This window comes from Amblyomma maculatum, chromosome 10 (genome assembly GCF_055883805.1).
Source record: "Amblyomma maculatum isolate TAMU_Amacu chromosome 10, ASM5588380v1, whole genome shotgun sequence".
Classification (NCBI taxonomy): Eukaryota; Metazoa; Arthropoda; class Arachnida; order Ixodida; family Ixodidae; genus Amblyomma; species Amblyomma maculatum.
This window is the reverse complement of record NC_139353.1, coordinates 6,153,809-6,174,668: the sequence shown is the minus strand read 5'-3', so window position 1 is coordinate 6,174,668 and position 20,860 is coordinate 6,153,809. Positions and strand designations below refer to the sequence as shown.

At 47.7% G+C, this 20,860-nt stretch overlaps 1 protein-coding gene across 1 annotated transcript; it reads right to left on the bottom strand.

Moving 5' to 3' along the window:
- Positions 1–856: 856 nt before the first annotated feature.
- LOC146175462 (beta-1,3-galactosyltransferase 5-like) lies at positions 857–15,383 on the bottom strand. The gene is made up of 3 exons (XM_084581838.1): positions 13,270–15,383; positions 3,452–3,693; positions 857–1,463 (listed from the first exon to the last, which is right to left on the bottom strand). The coding sequence occupies exons 1-3, from the start codon at positions 13,707–13,709 to the stop codon at positions 988–990; spliced, it is 1,158 nt and encodes a 385-aa protein (XP_084437964.1). The 5' UTR covers positions 13,710–15,383; the 3' UTR covers positions 857–987.
- Positions 15,384–20,860: the final 5,477 nt, after the last annotated feature.

Here is a 20,860-nt window from a genome sequence, read left to right as displayed (position 1 = left end):
GAAAAAGCCCAGTATAAAAGCGGACAGTATATTCCAACGCCGGCTTTTTCATTAAATTGAGAAGCATCCGTTGCTATCATTATGCTAACGGGAAGACTGTAAATGATCTTCTAATAATCCATTTAAAATGTGAGGTGATAAGTGTCTGGCATTATTTGGGAAAATGTCATCATAGACAATTTGAACTGACGATGCACTTACTTTTGTTGGAAGGATTTTAGAAAGGACTACGTGCAAAGGTTGTAACAGATTTTGCACTAGAATTACCTGCGGGGTATGAAACCGAGGCCATCCGACTCCAAAAAAGGAGTCTGGCTCGCAACAAAAAATTGATATGGAGCGGTGGAATTGTGATTCATATATTTTTAGATACGTCTGGACAGTCAAGAATTGTAATCTAGTTAACAACGGTGGCATTCGGGCTTCAAGGTATAATACATTGTTAGCCTTCAACAGGCGAAGCTCGTCACGATGCTCTTCTCCTCTTCCCCTTCTCCGACAGTAGGTAGCAGGTCAGATATTCGCATTTCCGCCGATCTCACTGCCCTTCTGAACAATAAACTCCTCTAAGTCACGCCCTGTTGCAAAAACAAGTAGCACGTAAAATAAGCTTTCGTCTGTGCGAACAACAAAATTCTTCCTTTTTTGAAGAACGACTAGAGTCCAGAAAGGACAAAAACCTGATCCACGTGCCAAGTGACCTTGCATCCAAACTAGTCCGAAATGACCAAAACCACAAATGAGCAACAACTTGCTCATGTGAACGGTTCGCAGATGTTGGCCAGCCAGCTGGACAACCGCTGACGCCACACGTCTACCCACACTCCAACCGAACAAAGAGGTTCGTGAAATTGGCTCAATTATTAGCTGACACTGAAAACATTTCTTTTTCTCGTAACGCCAGCAATTTTGGGAGGAGGGGAGTTGTGGGCGACATTGGCCGTATGACATTTGTTTTTGAAGAACGTCCGGTGTGTCAAGGCGTGACTAGACTCCGGACAAGGGCTGCACCACAGCTCTGCCGATGACGACGTTATTCGCCGAGCTGTTGGTACCACCACCGCTGGCCTGAACGCCTTTGAAGCAGCACTTGCAACCATTTCTCCTACACCACAGTGCCTTCCGATGCGCCCTGGCGACGAGCGTGACGTCCCCCCACGTCGGGCCGAAAGCGTAAGCCCAGTCCAGGAGCGCAGAGTCTTCATGTCCTCCGAGTTTGGCCCACAGCGCTAGAGTGTCCGCCTCGGTCGTGTACTTGTGGTTGATCCTGGCCAGCGTGACGCCGCCCATACGTGCTAATGTGCCGGTCACATGGACGTCATCCACCCAAAAGTAGGGCCGAAAACGAGCTTCGGCCACCATGCCTCGCACAGCGGCCATGTCGGCCAAATAAGCCCAGCCGGAGCAGTAGTCCTCGAAGAAGGAGCCGGGGTATTCTCTTTCGGTGACCCTCCACTTGCTACCTGCAAACGAGCAGACGGCGAAGAATGGAGGTCGGCAGACAGTGTTCGGTTTCACGTGATTAAAGAGGAAACGAAGAATGCACAAATTATCTCATTGTCGGGGGTCTTCTGGGGCAAGCTCAATGGAGTGAAGGAATGACGTATGATTTGGACGCCTAGATGTGGCACATGGACTCTAGGGAGGCCGCAGTGCAAGGCTTGGATGAAGTTTGACCTTCCTAGCTTTTTTCTTTTTTTTTCTTTTTTGTAACCGACGCTGACACTGCATAGAACAAGGGTATACTTTTCCGTGTCGCCACAGGTCGGGATATCGAGCACACGACCTCACACTCAGTGGCTGAACGCCATTTCCCCTGAGTGTTGAGTACAATATAATTTGTCGAACAAAGCTTTATGCGTAACAAGATGCGAAAGTATGACCACATGACCACCATGCCAACTGATTGTGCCACGGCTCCAGTTTTTACGACGTCACTTCTAGCCTGCAGTTTGCGATAACAAAGATGGGTGTACGCGGGCAAATAAGAAAATCTTAATCGCGTGCTGCAGGGCCTATGGGTACTTTGGAGAAGGAACAGCTTCAGTGTCTAAATGCGATTGGATTTCCTACTCACCCTACTCAAATATGAACGCCAATATGTATGCTCCCAGATTCTCCATGAGCTGCCTATCTCAAAGATACAATGCTGACCATAAATTCTGCCTTATCGAAATAGAAGGTGTACCACTGTGCAGCCAAAATGATTACTACGCAAATATGACATGCACTAAAGGCAGAAGTACACATAACTCTTTCAGAGAAGAGTGCAACCCACGTAGGGTTCCGCGTCAAGCCATGTAGTAGGGCACTTACGGAACTCTGGAAGGTATAGAGCCCCGCAAGAATGAAAAAGAGAGGTTTGGTTGCTCCCCAGCTATCAGCAACTGTAGCGATTAAGTAATTAATTGGCCGACTATACTGATCTCCGTCAGTCTGGCGCTTATGGCAAATATTGTGCAGTAACAAGAACGCCGAATTATCTGCCCCAAGTATAGTATAGCCTGCAACGCGTATCCAATGCACTTGCTATCAGCGGAATGATAAAAATTAAAAAGACAGGAGAGTCAGTTTTACCAGGATACTACAATAAAAGCTAGCAGGACCGAACAGCTAAAGTATCTTATTTCTTGGTGACGCATTAGAGTCACTATACCGTAGGCGTTTACACTTGTTCACTAGGCCTGCTCAAATCCATCAGGAACCGCATTTATCATTTATAAACTACCTTCCTCTGGTGCGCAAAACGCGCTAATCTTAATCTTTACTGCCTCAACTGACAATGATGAACCGGGACATAAGTGCTCTAGCTTAAAGCTGAAAACAAAGTCGAGCAGCTTGGTACGTTCGAGGTGAGAGAGACAGATACCATTTAATGAAAAACAAAGAATTTTGCCGGCATTTAGGTTTCGCTGGCATGCTACTGCTTGTAGGAAGGCGAATTGGAGAGGGAAAGATTGAAAAAGAATGGTCAGGAGATTAAAAGAAATGCATCCTGGAGCAATGGTATAAAAAGAAATGATGAAATGCATAGTCCGATAAATGTGTAGAGTTCACAGCGTTAAAAATCCCTAAGGGTAACATTCAAGGTAAATTTAGAATTTGTGTAGAAGTCCAATCTCTTACACATACGTAAGTAAAAAGTTCATTGCGAGTCTTTGTTGCCGAGGGCAGACTATAGTCTGCCCTCGGCAACAAAGACTCGCAATGAGGTCCTTTATAAAGGACCTAAAACAATGTCCATTGTTAAGGAGAGCTTTTCCATGCTACGTTCGTAGTATGCACGCTCGTCAGCGTACTCAGGGCACTCAAGCAGGATATGTTGCACAGTTTCAACACAGCCACAGGACTGTTCATTTCACCAAAACGGCATCGCCATTTGTATTAGTAGATTCGCTCCAATCTGATGACCAGTACGTCATCTCCGTACTGTGTACGCCGCGGTCCTCACCCTCACTCCTGGAAATGGGCATCTGCTTCTGGACGTAGCACACGAGTGTCTTGGGCGGCAGCGATGCCGTCTTGTCCAATATGGCGCCCAAATTGAAGATGTGCACGAAGATGTCGTCGTCCATCTTGAGCACCCTAGCGACGCCACTGCATCGAGTGGAGGCCCACCTCAACGCCATTACGTGCTTGTACGTCAAGTTGCGGTAGGAGTCGACGAAGTTGCCTTGGACTGTGTCGCCGTACCTGCACAAGGCACGTGCCACACACTTGAGTGTCAGTCTCACGAAAATGACCATTCGAAAGGCGACATTTTCCCTCTGCACAACTCTGCTTTTTCAATAAACACATTCGCTTCATTGTAAATTTCTGTCTCAAATTAGACGGCATGCATTCCGTACTGGCTATCGACAAAATTATTCTCATTTTGAACTGCCCTCCTTATCCGCTTCACGATGCCGTCATGTCGGAGGTTCCGGGTCTGTCCACTCCGTACCGCTCGTCTTGAACCCATGTAGGAGAAAATAAAACACACTTAAACTGCTACTTTCTCCTGTGTGCACAGTATTGACCTCGGAAGATTTGTGGTGTGGTGCCTTCTTTCTCAGCCGCTTACTTTAATCTAGAATATGCCATAAAACTGTTACCGCCATCAATTACGCATTCCAGGACCAGTCATCACCGTGGTATGATAGTGTCATGACTGCACAATAAATCAGTTATAGCAGTGCTTCCCCGGCTCAGGTTTTAGTTTTGTCCCACAAGGTGCACGCATTTAACGACGTCAACCCCCAGTTGCTCCGGCGTTATAAAAAATTGCAGCGTTTTAAAGTAGTTAAACCAAACAGGACGTGCGAAGGCCTTTGCGCACTTGTGGAATATGATGGAGACGACAGCGAGCAATGCACAGCGCGAGAGTGTGTTGCAGGCTGCACGCGGGAAGATCAGCTGCTGTATACAGTTCATCTACATAGAACATTGTGTCAGTGTAATAAATATAGTTAAAAAAAAGCAGAAATAGCTACGACGTCCCGTACTAGCTTCCCAAGAGAATCGCGTCGTCGTGCCTCGTAACCAGCTCCGCCCCTTTCAGCCCCCCTGCTCAGCCCCCCTCTTCCTCCGTGGCGGCGACCGCGCGTGTTCTCCGACTGCTGCGCGCGCTCCTGCCACCACTGTGCGATGTCAATGCGCGTTAAAGATCCCCCAAGGGGTGGTGCAGTGGTAAGACGCCCGACTACTGTGCCGGAGTACCCGAGTTCGAACCCGACCTCGGCGGCTGCGTTTCGATTGAGACGAAACGAAGAGGCGTCCGTGTGCTGTGATTGATTGATTTATAGGAAGGGAAAGGCGCCGTAACTGTCTTACTTGTTTTCTGTGGCCACCTCAACCGCGCCATAAGGGAAGGGAGGAAGGTGAGAATGAAAGTGGAAAGAAATAGGAACCGCAGTGGAGGGCTACGGAGTAATTGCGACCACCTGGGGTTCTTTAACGTGCGCTGACATCGCACAGCACACGTACGACTCTTCGTTTCGCCTCCATCGAAACGCAGCCGCCGAGGTCGGGTTTGAACCCGGGTACTCCGGTGCAGTAGTCGGGCGTCTTACCACCGCACCACCCCGGCGGGGCTCCGTGTGCTGTGCGATGTCAGCGCACGTTAAAATTCCCCAGGTGGTCGAAATTACTCTGCAGCCATCCACTACGGCTCCTCTTTCTCTTTCCACTTTCACTCCCACCTTCCCCCCCCCTTTACGGCGCGGTTGAGGTGTCCACAGAAAACAAGTTAGACAGTTACCACGCATTTCCTTTCCTATAAATCAATCAATCAGTTTTCTTTTTTTTTTTTTAAGATCCCCCGGTGGTCGAAATTACTTTATAGCCTTCCACTAAGCCAACTCTTTCTTTTTCATTCCCATCTTATCCCTTCCCTGCTTGTCACAATCAGCCCGGCTGCACCCACGTCAGGACAGACGCCCTTCCCACAACCAGCTTGTTCAGCACCAGCAACTATCATCATGTTCCGTCTCATTTCCCTAATCTTATCTCTGCCCCCGTCATAGTATTCTTCCGAGTCGCTTTTCCGACATGTTCACTTTGGTCGTTTTGATGATGTTCCATGTAGGTACTACCGCATCATTTGCAGGCTAGAGCCCATTAGGTTTACATCCGGATGGCTTTAACCTGCAAAATCTCGGATAGTGCTAACTGCTGAGATATCATTAACATGACCGAGTGGGCGTGTTGCATAAATCGACATCGTGAGAACACTACCCCTGATCATCTGCAGGCCCCACAATCGTATCCCTTCTCTTGGAATGTTTTCTGTTTCAGCGTCACGCCCTGCCAAAAGCTGTTTTCTTCTCCGGATTTTCGCTGAAGTACATCATTACTTGATTCTGTTCATAACAGATGTATAGGTGGTTATGTATCGTCTTTGCCAAAAGTGACGCTAACCCGGTCTCTCGCTTACTGTTGACAAAAGCAGCACAACGTTATAGAGCCAGTGGCGCATCCTTGAAACCCTCGTGTTGGGCACCCGCTATCCAACAAAAATACTGAGGGGAGGCACTGTATTCAGATCAATGAAGTCAGGGAGTCTTGTTCGTTAGATGTCAGGTCCAGCAGCGCTGTCCGGCATTGCAAGACACGAACCATACAGCGGCACGCTTTTACAAATCGTGACGCGTCACGGACGACATCTCGACAGACATGGACATGGCCAGAGCGGAAGAAGGAACAGCAGGGAGCTGCAGCGCAGGAAGTTGTCCCCGGCAGCTGTCCGGTCTTTGCGTGGCACACCGCGGAAGCTCATGGTTTGACCTCCCTCCCCGACGTAAAGTTCATTTCAGTCGTGTGGTTTATTTTTTTATTAAGTTCCCGATATTTATTATTATTATTATTATTATATATCCATGCGAATCATTGTGAGACCGCGGTACACGCAAAGCACAACAGCCTGGTTCTGGCTTCGCTCGCTGCAAGCATGTTATTATCGGAGCTAAGGGTGAGCCGAAAAAACGAAGCGCATTGGTGAATAATTTTGCACCTCCCCTTATTGCATCGAAAATGGATTATCCCCACATACAGGCAAAACGAAAACAACATTATTTAGTGTCTTCAACTTACTATTTCTCTTTTACAACTGTCCGAACAGGCTGATTCGATTAGTGCGGCGCTGCGTGTGCGTTACTTTCTTCGAAGTGAAACAGACGAAAAAATTCACGCCGTTGGTTGACAAAAAATATATATATATAAAAAAAGAGAGTAATGAAGGCAACTGCTGTGACAAAGATACACACCGACTGTGGTGTGCACGAGTTAAGGGGCCACTGAGGAGAACTCCATCCAATTAATTAGTAAAATACGGTTTTCTGATTTTTTTCTGGCCATAGTGACGTTTCTCTTTTCTTTTTTTTTTTTTTTTTGGGGGGGGGGGGGGGGGGGCAGGAACTACGCGTTTATCGCGCGAGAAAAATGCATTTAAATTCTTTGCGCCAGTCCACTCAAACACGCGACGCCCTTACCTAGAAAAGAACGAATTGGGAGCGTTTTAGCGTGGCATTTGAGATATGGACCGAAAAGCGGTGTCGATCGGTGCACGCATTTTATCCCCGCAGTGGTTAAGACGCCTCGAACCCGTGTATGCAGGGTTCGAAAACCAGGTTAAAAATTTTATACGCATTTTACTTGCTGAATAGGCCACTGAAGGCAACGCGTTTTTCTTTTTTTGTCTTTCGTTTTTACTGGTCCCAGTATGACGCTGGAAACTGGGCGCACGGGGACGCGTCATACTGGGACGCGTCATACTGGGACGCGTCATACTGGGACGCGTCATACTGGGACGCGTCATACTGGGACGCTCCGCACTGGCGGCACTGTTCGCCCGGAGAAAAAAGGCGTGGGATAAAAATTAAAAAGCAAAAAGTAACGAAACAAGTTAGATACATAAAAAAACCTTATAAAAAAAAAAGAAAAAAAATTGCTGCACCAAGCGCGCCTCTAACTCAGTCCCTAGGCACATATCGATCACTAGCTAAGCACGCTAACCACTCGGCCACGCCGAGAGCTTGATTTTGATGAGACATTTCTGCAATTTATGTCATGGCCTGCATTTATAAGGTTGGGACTTCATGTTTCTCAGTCTACAGGCCATTGCTACCGCTCTAACAATTGCAACTTCTTGATCATTTTAGCTTGCTGTCTGCTCTCATGACTTGCAACTAATGTTCTGGGTGCCTATGCGCGCTATTTTGTGCATTGTAATCATTTTAACATGTGGAGTTTGACATCGTTGGCAAATTTACCAACGCCGGCTCTTGGATGGTGCTCTGCTACCGTGGGCGTAATTTTCGCTGAACACGCAGCTTTAGTAGAAGCCTTCAAGGAAAAAAGTGCGACCAAGCTTCAATACCGGCAAGCGCCGCAGCGATGACCCTATAATGGCGTATAACTAAACCTTATTTGTATGTAAACATTGCGGGAAGCGTTGCGATGACTGCACGAAGACTGATACGCAGAGTAAGAAGGAGCGCAAAGGCTTGGGAAACACGCCGAATATTATGTATTACAAGCGCTGTATGTTGTTGCTTTTTCTCTCATGGGCCCATCGCTCGGTAAACTACTCTCTTCCTGGTTTTAGTTTTTCTTTCTGCTGTTTATACTGGGCTGTGGTGCAGGCTACGCTCGCCTGCGATTGAGCCCGCATTGAACATTTTGGCAGTAATCATTGTGTTAGAGTGCCCTTAAGATCAGCTGTGAAGTTGGTTATGCATGGTAACATTATTCAATTCCAGCTTTAGTTGTGCGTTAATCGCCGGTGTGTCATGAGATCGAGGCGCGGCGGTCGTTGTTTCTCTCGAAACGCTCGAAACGCTCGAAACGACCTATGGAAACATGGAAACTCTAGAAAAAGGATACCGCCTTTGTTTTCTTACACATGCGCAACGACTTCGCAGCAAAAAGCGCTTGCTTGAACCATATTTTTCATATGCCCCCCGATGGTCGATTGAAAGTACGCTGTTGGCGTGTTGGCCCCTGAGGGATGCTACTCCGGCTGACGGCGCAGGCCGCACCGGCTATACTGGGGCACTGGGACCAGTGCGGCCCCAGCGCATTTACAGCGCTTCTCCCAGTGCATCGCGGATGCCAGCGACACACCCAGCGTCAAAAGGCTAATCCCAGCGTTTTTCTCCCATCGCACCAGTGCAGCCAGTGTCTTCCCGTTACTGCTCCAGTGAATATCGCAGACCTCCAGCGTGCCCAGCAGATCCAGTGCAAAACCAGCGCGGAAATCGTACTGGTTTCGCACTGGAGACGCTGGTTTTTGCAATAGGAGCGGTGCACACGCTGCCCCGACGACGCAGGCGAACCTTGCTCAGAGTGCCTTTAACAGAATGTCATTCTAGAGCACCGTCCATTTCTGTTATGCGCTGGTTGGAGCAGCGAGTAGTGGCTGTGATGGGAGGTTACTTTTAGAGCGCGGGTTTTACGAAAGTGCGCCTCAGTGACACAACACAGAGAAATTTTGTTGCTCCACAGCGCAGACAAAAATTGTGTTTTTGAGAAATTATAAAATTAACAGCTTCATTGCTAACTTCCGGCTACAAAATCGCGACCTTATATTGCTCTATATGGAATGTATGAGGTTGCATGCGCGGGCCCCGGGGTACCAAACTGATGACGCATCTTTAAGTTGTAAACGAGTGTCTTATGCTTAATAACAATTTTAGTTATGACGATGCCAGTGAAAAATTCTGGCGCATTTACCCGAATGTAGAGCTCGGCTTAAATATTACGTGCTAAACGTTTGTATTACAGGATAAATTACAGGCATCGTCAAGCTCAGGTATCGGCATGACGCTAAGCGTTCTAACGGAACGTTATTAAGCAAATATATGGGACTCGTAATGTTAGTACGTGATTAGTTATCTGGCGATATAATAAGCAATCTTCTGCAGGCAGACAAATTTTCGATGAAGCATGAGCAGCAAGTTTTATTGTATATATAAGCATGATATAAAACACATCTTTTTGCAACTGATGTTTTTTAATTTGTATCCTACTACGGTTACCTGGTTTCTGATATATTGCTTTCTAAAATTTACCAAAGGGCTGTGAGTGTTATAAACATGAACAAACTTCTTGCCCTTATTCATCCGCAGAGAAATATCTCGCTTGTGTCCTTTTCACATACTGTGGCACTTCATGCTTACGTTAATGTACAGTCGCTACCATATATATTTGTCTCGCCGTAACCCCCCCCCCCCCCCCCCCCAAAAAAAAAAAAAAGAAAAAGAAAAGGGTGAATGTTCCACATAGCATTATGTTCATATTCATTTCTTTCCCAAACATGCAAGGAGTGAGACAACTTACTAGCATTAGCGACACTGATAATTTGATAAGGGCCATCCAAAGTGTTATTCAAGGTATTGTAGCAAATGGTGTATTATGTGTAATAATCAACAGTGTTGCATTGTATTTTCTATTTCTAGGTTTTTCGCACCATGCGACACTTGGGACCACTATTCTTTATATGCATTACGTTCACAAGAATCGATATAAGATCGAATCAGGGTTATCACTGCGGTGTCCCACGACCACATTATCTGGTAATGCTCTTTTTTTACTGGGAGGGGTATTGAACATCGGCAGCAAAGAAGCCTGCTGCGGTGCTCGGACCTCGAGTCCCAGCGGAAACTCGTCTGACTGGCCGAGGAACGAGACATCGCGGTCAGCATCTCGTTGGGGCGCGCACCTTCTCTGTTGGACAATACAGGTTTGTTTTGTCTCGAATTACTCTGGTGTTTGCCTTTCGTCGTTATTTCGATACTTTTGATCGCTTACATTTCGTATTGAATTCCCAGTCGAAAAAGCTGCAGAATTATGTCAAAAATACGACAAAATACTATGTAGCTCTGTCGTAAACGTCACATTTTTCTTTTGTGTTGTAGTATTTTTCTGCAGCTGTGTAGATTTTTTCTGCGTAGTTTTTTGTTGTCAGTAATTTTGTTGTACTTACTTTTCTGCTGCAACAACAGAAAATTTTTGTTTCCACAGAAGGTTACTGTTCCAACAGGTTCCCTGTCAAAAACCGCACAGAAATTATGTCGTGACAACAGAAAATATCCTGTAGTTTTTCCGGCTGGGTTGTCGTTATATTTTGTGTAATTTGTATTTGTTCTTTGGTCCTCTCCTCTCTAATGCACCATGTACACTTTGAGTCTATCATAAGCAAATAAACCATGCACTAAGGTAGACTGTGTACACTAAGGCACACTGCTTACGAAATCAGTTTTTGAAATTTGATCACAACAGAGAAGCCAGAAGCATCGAAATGCATGAGTATGCAATCTGGTCCGATGCTTTGCTTTTTATTAGGCATCCAGAAACGCTTTAGCGGAGGGCTACTTTCTATCGCGGACAAATTGTGTATATGGCGGTTAATGCATACTTGAGTTGTATCGGGCTATCATAGCAACCAACACTATCAGGAACCGCCTCATACTCAAAGGCCTGTTTTCTGCTTCTTTTTTAACGAGTACCCGGATTCCTTGAAGCGCCTAGTATATATTCCTCGTACACCACTGCTCTACTCTACGTGCACCAAATGTCCGCGCCTTGCAACGACCTCGAATATAAAAGCAGTATGTTCAATAAAAATAAAATAAACACTCTATACAACCATAGTTGTGATTTGCTTTATTTGTCCCTAAACTCCGTCTTTTCTTCTTGCCCAACTGGTGTCAAAGGTTGAACTTACGTCATTTTAGCGGCCGCCTTATGTGCAGTCTTAGGCCCCCAGCAAATAAATGCAAATTGAGAATATAGCTAGGACACACGTGAAAGTGGTACTCATTCAGCTGAGCAAGTAGTGTCCAGTTCTGATATAGGTCGTGACGGAATATGTAGACTGAGGTGCAAGGCAAACACCTCTCTGGATATATCGCGAGGTATGCTCTCCTGAATTTCATAACAAAATATTGCCGGTACAAAACACAACAAACGATAATCTGAAGAAAAAAAGAAAGACAAGTATGTACTAAGAGAGAGAGAGAGAGAAATGAGAGGGGGCACTAATTACGCGGACAAGCCAGCCTGCCAGCCTGTCGCACAGCGAGATCACGTACGCTATGTCAGCCTCCCGAGTGGGCAAGGCCAGCCGACTTCCCACGCAAAATTCCGACGTCCTGCGTGCGCAATGCACATTAACCGTTCCGCAAACAGAGTGTAGCTGCATGAATAGACCTCGAGTTTTTCTTCCCATTTTTGTTTATTCGACAAACGTACATTAGCCCTCGTATCTTCTGAGATGTCTTCGTACGTATTTGTAAAAAGATATGCAGCTGCGCCATCGCATGCATCCAGCAGAGCCTCTACGTGTGCGCTTGTTACACATGGCATACTCCCCTTTGATTCTGAAATGCGATGTCCTGCGCTTTATTTCATGTATTTCTTCTCTCCCAGCAGTCTCTTAACTGCAATAGCGGATCGAGTGGGGCCTTATGTCCTCGCTATTGTAGTCTTCCGTTTACTGTACAGACTGAATGCTATGGAGTTAAGTGCCAATAAACATTCCGAAATATGTCCACTAAGGCGTTTATTTCCTTTTAATGGAGGGGAGATGGCGCAAAAAGAGAACCGTAACATGAGAGATATCGTTTGGTTTAGTTTAGCTGTTCAACGAAGCAAAGGGACTCAGGCTATGAGTGATGTACTAGTAGGTAAGAACTGTAAACTGATAGTTGGTTCAATATCTTTAAAGATGGCCAAGGACGCGAAAAAGAGAAGGATGAAAGCAGACAACAAGCGCTCTCGATCGTGTGTTGTCTTATTTCGTTCGTGTATATTTTTTCCCGCTCTGCGACACCTCATAACAGTCCAGTAGTGGAGGGCTCCGGATAATTTCAACCACATAGTCGAAGTTTTCCAGAATCCTTCACTACGTTGTCCCTCATAGCTTTGTGGCTGCTCTGAAACGTTAAACACTAGCATAAATCAAACTAAATATCATATCTGTCCTATCTCATAATCCACGTATATCCTTGGCAGGATATGAAAAACAACTGCGGTGGATAGCCTTTTTGTATTAGTATAACCGGGGTTAGTGAAACTATAAGCCAAGGTTTAAAAGCCAAATGAAATAGAAACATGTGATGGCCAAGAATTAAAAAAAAAAAAAAAACATGTAACGCCGAAAACTTGGCGAATAAAACCAATGGGTTTTAGAACTCATGACGGCTCTTTTTGTCGCACCCAGAAAATGACCATGATTTTGTAAGTGCACGCGTCCCGTCGACTCATCTGTCCGCGTCGTCTTTAGTTAATGGTTCATTAACCACGAAAAATTGCAATGATGAATTCGCTTAGCTCAGAATTTGCCATTTTCACACTCAGATTACCTAAAACATGGCAATAAGGCTGGTAGAAAATGGCGCCATACAGCGCGAACAGGAAGTTGCACTCAAGGGAGGTTAGTTGCACTGACCTGCTTCGACAGTCGTGAGCAATCAGCGATGCATTATTTCAACAAAAGTTAAACCTGTTTATGAATGCATTTTTGTACTCCCTAGCATCACCATCTTAAAAAAAAAAAACACAGAAAGGCTCATCGAATGGTGCCGATTAGAATCCTGCGACCTTATTTTGATTGTTGTTGCCAGATTAGTACTCCCCGCATTTGGTCCGCAACCTAGCGATAGGCGACCAGCCGGCGTCACCCACAGCGGCTAGTAAGGAGTGTGGGAGCCACTTTTATTCTATCTCTAGAGTCATTATATTAATTTTGCTTTATAAATAAAATTACTTTCATGACTACGCCATGCTTACCTGTGGTTCTCGCGAGTCATCCTGCCTTCTAGCGCTGAGTCCGTGGGTGTCCTGGCGAGTAAGAAGATGACCCTAAGTCTAAGGCTCTTCAGCCAGCTGGTCCCGGCACCCCAGCTGGTGCGGATGACGTCACGCTCGGCGAAGTGCGCGGCCGCCGAGTGCACAAGCACCAACAGAGTCTCCTCTCCCGTGCACGGCGGGGCGTCCAGCGCGTATGTGAAGTTGGCCAAGTCTATCAGCGAGTTGGAGTCCCTGTCGGCGTAGCGGAGTCGAGGACACGGAATCGGGTCGTGAACGCATCGCTGAACAGCCCTTTGTTTCGGCATCGACTGCTGCAACATTCCGGACGAAGACGACGTCTTCAACAGGACGTAGATTCCCAGCACAGCAGTCGCAGCCAGCAAGCTGGGTTTCAACCTCCTGACGATTCCGCCCACCATGTCCTCTTTGCCGGTGCGTCAGTGTTTCAACTATACTACGTGCAGATAGACGCGTTGGCTAACAGTCCGCTGACTTCTTTCAATCATTTTTTCTTACGATGAACACCGGGATGAACTGGGCTGTGGGCGAGTTCTTTACATTTACAATGACCACGTGAGCTTTCTAGAGTTTAGCCGTTTGCCGATGATTACAAGCACATTCATAGCGTATATTTAACAAAGGGTTCATCCTCCCAACTTCTGGACGACTCAAACCACACGTGGAGTAAGTTCAATATGAACGGCAACTTTGCCTCACCAGATGATCTCATTTAGGTTCAATCTCGCAATATACGTCGAAGCCATTCAGCTTCCTAGCGATAGAAGACTTGTCTGGTCGCCGGTAGTCGCAGATTCCATTTAGTAGTTTACCAGAACATACAGTTTCTCAACTAGTCGGTTTGTACTAAAGTTCTTAGAGCCTGGGAAAATGTTGCACCAAACTTGCGTTTCTATACGCTTATTGCTGCCTTTCTGAACGGTGTAAGCATCTTCGGAACAAAGAGGCCGAGCTCGGGTCGCATCCGTCTGGAGATCACAGCATTTGTTGGCGACATGCCCGGAATGCGCAGCCACTTTTCCTCCTGGATGAATTTGCGCGCCCGTAATGGGCGTTCCTGCAATTCTACGATATTTAATAGCGATAACTCGTATCCTCTCCGCTCGGCGGCGTCCAAGCAGATTCCTCGCGCAACTCAAGCGGCATAATCCCGTAACTCACGAAAATTAGCGCCTTGCTATGACGTCACACGTACTCTAAACCCAAACTTCGGTAGTGGCGCATCTTAGTAGCAGCCCATAGAACCACTTCACACAGGCCAGGAAAGCAAGAGGCATATATGGACTTCTCAATCAGTTCTGAAGCAAACCGATGGCACGGCTTCGTCTCATAACTTTTGGAGCGGAATTAGGAGACACAAAGACGCACAGACATGAAGCACTGCATTACATACCCAGTCCGTATATCCATTCAGCCATCCCCAGGATAAAATCCGATCCACATGGAGCGATCGCGTCACAACGTCAATATGTGTCCTTCTTCGAGCGACTGCCTACCTTCCCGAGACAAACACGCACTCGACACACCGACGAAGGGGGCCTTGGCTGCTACTCGCTGCCTTCGCCGGCACGGCAAGCCCACGCACACAAGCGTGGGCCTAGCCCACCTGTTACTCGCAAGGTCCGTGGTGGCCCAAGTTTCGAGCACGATGATATCGAGCCGTCGCCGCTGTGCGTCTGCTCCGCCGGGGGCCTCCCATGTCCGGAAGTCACAGCGGGGTGCAACCGATGAGCCGCGGGAGGGGAGGCGACGTCTGTGGGGTGCGGCCGGCACGCTCAACCAACCGACGAACCCCCTCTTCCCGTACCTTCGTCAAGCGAGGACGCTCAAAACGTGCATGCGTGAGCAGCTAGCAGACGACGCAACGAGGAGCGCATAGCTCGCGCACACACGACATCTAGTCTTCCCGCCAACCAACCTGGTCGGGTTTGGTTTTCTCTTCGCTGAGCCGTGTGCACGTTATGCGCTGTATATCCGCTTCTCGAATAGCATTAATCTCGCCGCCGCAAGTGTCAAAGGGCCACGCCTTTTCGCTACTACTACCGGCGAGCGAGCGGAGTCTGAGAAAGAGTGGGGAAGGGACACACACATGACGCTGCGAGTTACATACATGGGCGTGTTGGCGCCGTTCCAAGCGCACCGATAGCGCGCGTGTAGCAGACGACACGGCACGAGGTCACGAAGTGAGTAGACAGATGACGTCGCCAAGGGCATAACGGGCGAGGGGGGAAGTGGCGCCATCTGACGTTGGATGATTCGAAGTTTAGCGCAACAGCGGTTCGACCGAGGTTTTTCTTTTTTTTTCTTTTTTTTTTAGGTTTTCTCTGAGTCCCGCAAATCAATCAGTAAAGCGTTTGAGCTGGTTTAGTTATTTATATATGTACACATGTTCCGAATATGGGTATTATGAGGAGAAATGCAAGGTAACATGAGATACTAATACATTCAATGGCACTTGTGTTAGGCAGTAGTATTTTCGATGAATAATGGTGCTGGTGTGGAGTGCGGCTTCGACAGGCAGGCTACTCCAGTCTATTGCTGTTCGAACAAAGAAATGGTCTCTTCGATTTGGCTTGCACTGGCTGCACTAGTTAAGTGCAGCAGCGGTGCCAGGCGGTCACGTGAGCGTGCAGTGCCAGTGCAGTACGCATTGACGTGCGGCGGCAGCTGCCAAAACGAGTACGCAAGTGTAAGACTCTGCAACCTAGCAGACGCGTGCGCGCATCATGTATCGCGTGCTGTAACATGATCACGTCCAATTTCGAAGCCAACTGCCGTTGGCCTACAGCACTCGATCGGAAAGTGACGACGACTAACAGTGACGTTGACTGCGACCAATTGACCAACGTACGCACAGACCATCAAATAGCTACAATTTTCACCTGAAACGGTGTTATCAGTCAATTAACCATCAAATACGCCAATGCCCATATAGCTCTCTTTGGAGATTTCAGTTTCCCAGAAATGAACTGGCAATCCCAGAGAGCAGTCGGCAATAGGGAAGCGATTGATTTCATTGACGTACGATTGAATTTCACTTAACACAACTGGTATTTGAACCTAGCCGTGTTGCAGGAGGAAGTTCAAGCATCCCAGATGTAATCTTAACAACCTACCCAGATGCCCTCTCTCCTATCGCATACCTTCGCGATACAATTAAGTGACAGTAAAGTTATTCACGCCATATTTGAATTTCATCCACGTCACAATTACAGTAAAACCAATCGTCTATACTATAAAGGACACTTCATCATGAACGTAGCCAATATTGCACAACCTTTGAGGCGTCCTTCCACATCCAAAATGATTGGCTACTTTTTAAAAACAAGATGAATGAACTGGCTAACAGATACATTCCGAAAATACATTTTAACGCAAACCAGCAGAATAACAGGACATTAAAAATACTAGACGATAAGGAAAAACGCCCTTTCCGTGCTGCGAAACTAAAGAACGACGCTTGCGCATGGGAGAGCGAGAGAGAGAAAACATTTATTGTGTAAGAAAGAGGATGAGCCGGCGTAGATGCCGATGATCGTCTTGGTCCGCGTCCCTAATCCGGTATGCCGCCACTAGATCCCGCCGTCGCTATAGTTCTCGCCACCTTTCAAGCCCGGCGTGCGAGAACAGCGTGTGCCTCCGCACGCGAGGAGGAAGGTCTCCCAAGCATCTTTAATGGATGTGGTGCGGAGAGGGAAGTGGGGACTGCGTTGACAGGCCCACACCATGTGCGTAGAGAACAGAGCTCGTCACAATGCACTATACAACGGAGCGCGCATATCTAACTGCAGTCCGCAATTGCTAAACACTAATTTCTTCAATGCGATCTTCCGAAAATTTTGATTGACAATCCCAGAAAATTCTGGCAGGTAATGAACGATCAGAACCCCCCCCCCCCCTTAAAAAAAAAAATAGCATCGCTCTTACTAAAGAATCTGGAGAGGAAGCCAATGACACTGAGTGCGCTGAAGTTTTTAACAACGCCTTTTCCTCCGTATTCCATTATGCCTGCTGTCACGTTCTCGGAAGCCGGCATTTCGTCGCTCATGGAAAAATTTAAAATTTCATCTTCAGCTGGCGTGGACGAAATTACCTCCAACTTATTGCGCAAGATTAACGACATTTCCGCAGTGTGCTTGCGTTTATTGTTGTCTCAGTTGCTTTCTACAGGGTGCATACCGGCAGGCTGAAAGGGGGGAAAGGTCATTCCCGTCTATAAATCCGGTAACAAAGATACCCCACTAAATTACCATCCAATCTCATTAAGTAGCGTGCCATGCAAATTCATGGATCACGCCATCTACTCTCAAATCACGAACTTTCTCGACAGTAACAACTGCTATCATCCCTCACAACACGGGTTCCGCAAAGGCTTGTCATGCGAAACGCAATTGACCATCTTCCTTCATGACGTGCATTGTAATATCGCCCTAAATTCACGGACTGATGCTATCTTTCTAGACTTTCCTAAAGCAATTGACAAGGTACCCCACATTCATTATCATTCATCATCAGCCGGACTATCTCCACTGAAAGGCGAAGGCCTCTCCCATATTTCTTCACTTAACCCGGTTCTGTGCTAACTGCATCCTCTTGACCCCTGCGAACTTCTTAATCTCATCCACCCACCTAATTTTCTGCCGCCCCCTGCTACGCTTACCTTCCTTTGGAATCCAATTGGTTATTTAAAGACCATCGGCTGTCCTCTCTTCGCGTTACTTGGCCTGCCCCATTTCTTCTTAATTTCGTCTAGAATGTCAGCAACTTGAGTTAGTTCTCTGAACCACTCTTTCTCTTAACCTTACATCTACCAATTTTCGTTCCATAGCCCTCTGCGTTGTCCTCAACTTAAGTGGAACCATTTTCGTTAATCTCTCTCAGGTGGTAATCTTTCACGGGCGTTTACTGTGCTGAAACTATCCCTTCTAAAACTGCATCCTAACGTCTTATCACGGATCTAAGAATTCCCCACCAATCACTCCCCTTCCGTCCTCGTTATAATGACCACAGTTCCACTCCTCTCCCGATTGCTTCGGGCTCTGGTTCCCCTCTTTTTCTTGATCTATATAAGTTTGACTTACTCCCAACACTAGCTTTTAATATTTGACTGCCGACGACTGCGTCATTTATCGTACAATTACTAACACGTCTGATCAAGCACTGCTCCAAAATGATCTTAACTGCATGCATGCATCGTGTGATGACTGACTGATGTCCATAATAATACTGGTAAATTCAAACTTATGCCTTTTCATCGCCGACGTAATTGATACCACTTCACGTACTCAGTTTCTAACGTTCCCTTAGAATCTGTACATTCATATAAGTACTTTGGCGTCACATTGTGCCAGGACCTCTCTTGGCGCACACACGTAACAAACATCGTCAGGTCCGTTAACTGACTGGGATTTTTGAAGCGTCATCTGCGACATGCGCCTCAGAATATTAAGCTTCTCGCGTAAGAATAACTTATCAGACCAACGCTAGAATACGCATCTGCTATCTGGAGTCCACACCAAGGATATCTCATCAGCCCACTTGAATCAGTTTGTGGCATGCCATCGTTGTCTCGGCGCAAAAGAAAACGACAGCTTCAGCACCTGCCAAGCACGCACAGTTCGTCCTTCGTGGCAACAGGTCTGAATGCCGGCGGTTCGTTGTCCCGTTCCCGCCTGGCTGAGCGGGTCCTGCCAAATATATTTGTGGAGACCCGACAACGAATGTATCTGTGGTTTGTCTCCACAAATTTGGTGACTCCGGACTTCGCGTCTTCGCTCTCTGCTCCTGCCTGCGCTTGCATCAGCCGCTTCGCTAGGCCTACCAGCGCCCGGAGCTCGAGACCCCGCCTACTTTCGATCGTGTAAGCCATGGCAACGTATTTCCCCACTCATGTACCGTCTCCGTCGCCTCCCACGGCGCTACTTCATGAGTCTGCGGTCTCCGCTCTCGAGCTCCCTGCCTTCTGGTCATACGACTCGGAACTTTGGTTCCTCACCATCGAAGCCTTGTTCCGCCGGCACCGAATCACTTCGCAGGTGACCACGTTCGACCACATCATTGACGCGCTCATGCCTACTACTGCTGCGATTGTTCGCGACGTCCTGCGTTCCTCGCCTGCCAATCACCCTCACGATTACCTTCGGGCGACGCTGATATCCAGCGGACTTCTGAAACGGAGCCGCGTCGTCTGCAGCAGCTCCTTACCCCAGAAGAGCTCGGAGATTCTCAAGCCTTATACCGAGCTGTTGCGTCGCATGACCGCCCTGGCTGAAGACTCCGGTACTTCATACGACAGCACACTCCTGCGGGAACTCTTCCTGCAGCGCCTACCACCGAAGGTGCGCATGATCCTGAGTATGTCTTCATTTCAGACACTGTAATCACTCGCTACGCTGGCAGATATAATCATGGACGTCGGTTTTCCCTCCGTGTAAAATATTCATCGTCCTTTTTTTGCCCCTCAGTTGCCCAACGTAGCTGCTGACGATCGCTATGCCCGCCTCACCGATGCTAATGAGGAGCTCACGCGGCAAGTAGCGCGGCTTACAGCTGAAGTTGCAGCCCTTAGTAAACGGCGGCCGCGTCCTTCATCTACACCCCACCGTACCAGCCCCAGTCGCCCCAGTGCTCCTGGCAACCGTTCTCCACCCTCCAGGACATCTTATTGGTACCACCGCCGCTACGGTTCTCGCGCACGCCAATGCCGCCAGCCCTGCTCTGTCGCGGGAAACGGTCAGGCCAGACACTGAAGGCGACCGGTGTTCTCGGCCCACGATTCAGTCGCCTCTTCCATGTCACTGACCGTATAACGAAACTCCGCTACCTAATCGACACTGGTGTTGAGATTTGTGTTCTTCCGCCTACGTTGGCTGAGCGACGCCGTCCTTCAGATTTTCCACCTCTGATCGCAGTCAACGGATCGACCATACGGACATACAGCCAGAAGTCGGTGACTCTCGACATCGGACTCCGCTGTACCTTTCGCTGGATATTTGTCATCGCGGACGTGCGCTCGCCAATCATTGGCGCCGACATCCTATGGCACTACATGGCTCCTAGTTGATATGCGGCAAAACCACATACTGGATTCTGAAACTAGCTTAGTCGTCCAAGGCGTCTCTTGCCGCGATCCACCACTCCGACTCCTGGCACACAGCACAGTTCCCGACCCTTGGTCCAGCGTACTTGCCGAGTTTCCGGACGTTTTCCGACCCCCGTCCCTTCAATCACCGGTCGAGCACAGCGTGACTCATATCGTGACGACGGCCTCCCGTGTTTTCTCGCGCCGGATCGCCTTGCTGTCGCCAAACAAGAATTCGAGAATATGCTGGAGCTTGGATTCATCTGTCCCTAATCCAGTCCATGGGCATCGCCCCTCCACATGGTGCCCAAAAAGAACGGCGACTGGCGCCCTTGTGGCGATTACCAGACTCTCAACAAGGCCACAGTCCCTGACCTCTACACGATTCCACATATCCAAGGTTTTACATCGACCCTTCATGGCTGCACAATCTTCAGCAAAGTTGATCTCGTGAAGGCATATCACCAGATT

Excerpts from the sequence above, each read along its gene's own strand:
- LOC146175462 (XM_084581838.1), bottom strand. The coding sequence starts at position 13,709 with ATGGTGGGCGGAATCGTCAGGAGGTTGAAACCCAGCTTGCTGGCTGCG. Across the intron at positions 3,694-13,269 it reads ATGACTCGCGAGAACCACAG|GTACGGCGACACAGTCCAAG; the intron begins GTAAGCATGGCG and ends TGCCTTGTGCAG. Across the intron at positions 1,464-3,451 it reads GCCCATTTCCAGGAGTGAGG|GTAGCAAGTGGAGGGTCACC; the intron begins GTGAGGACCGCG and ends GCTCGTTTGCAG.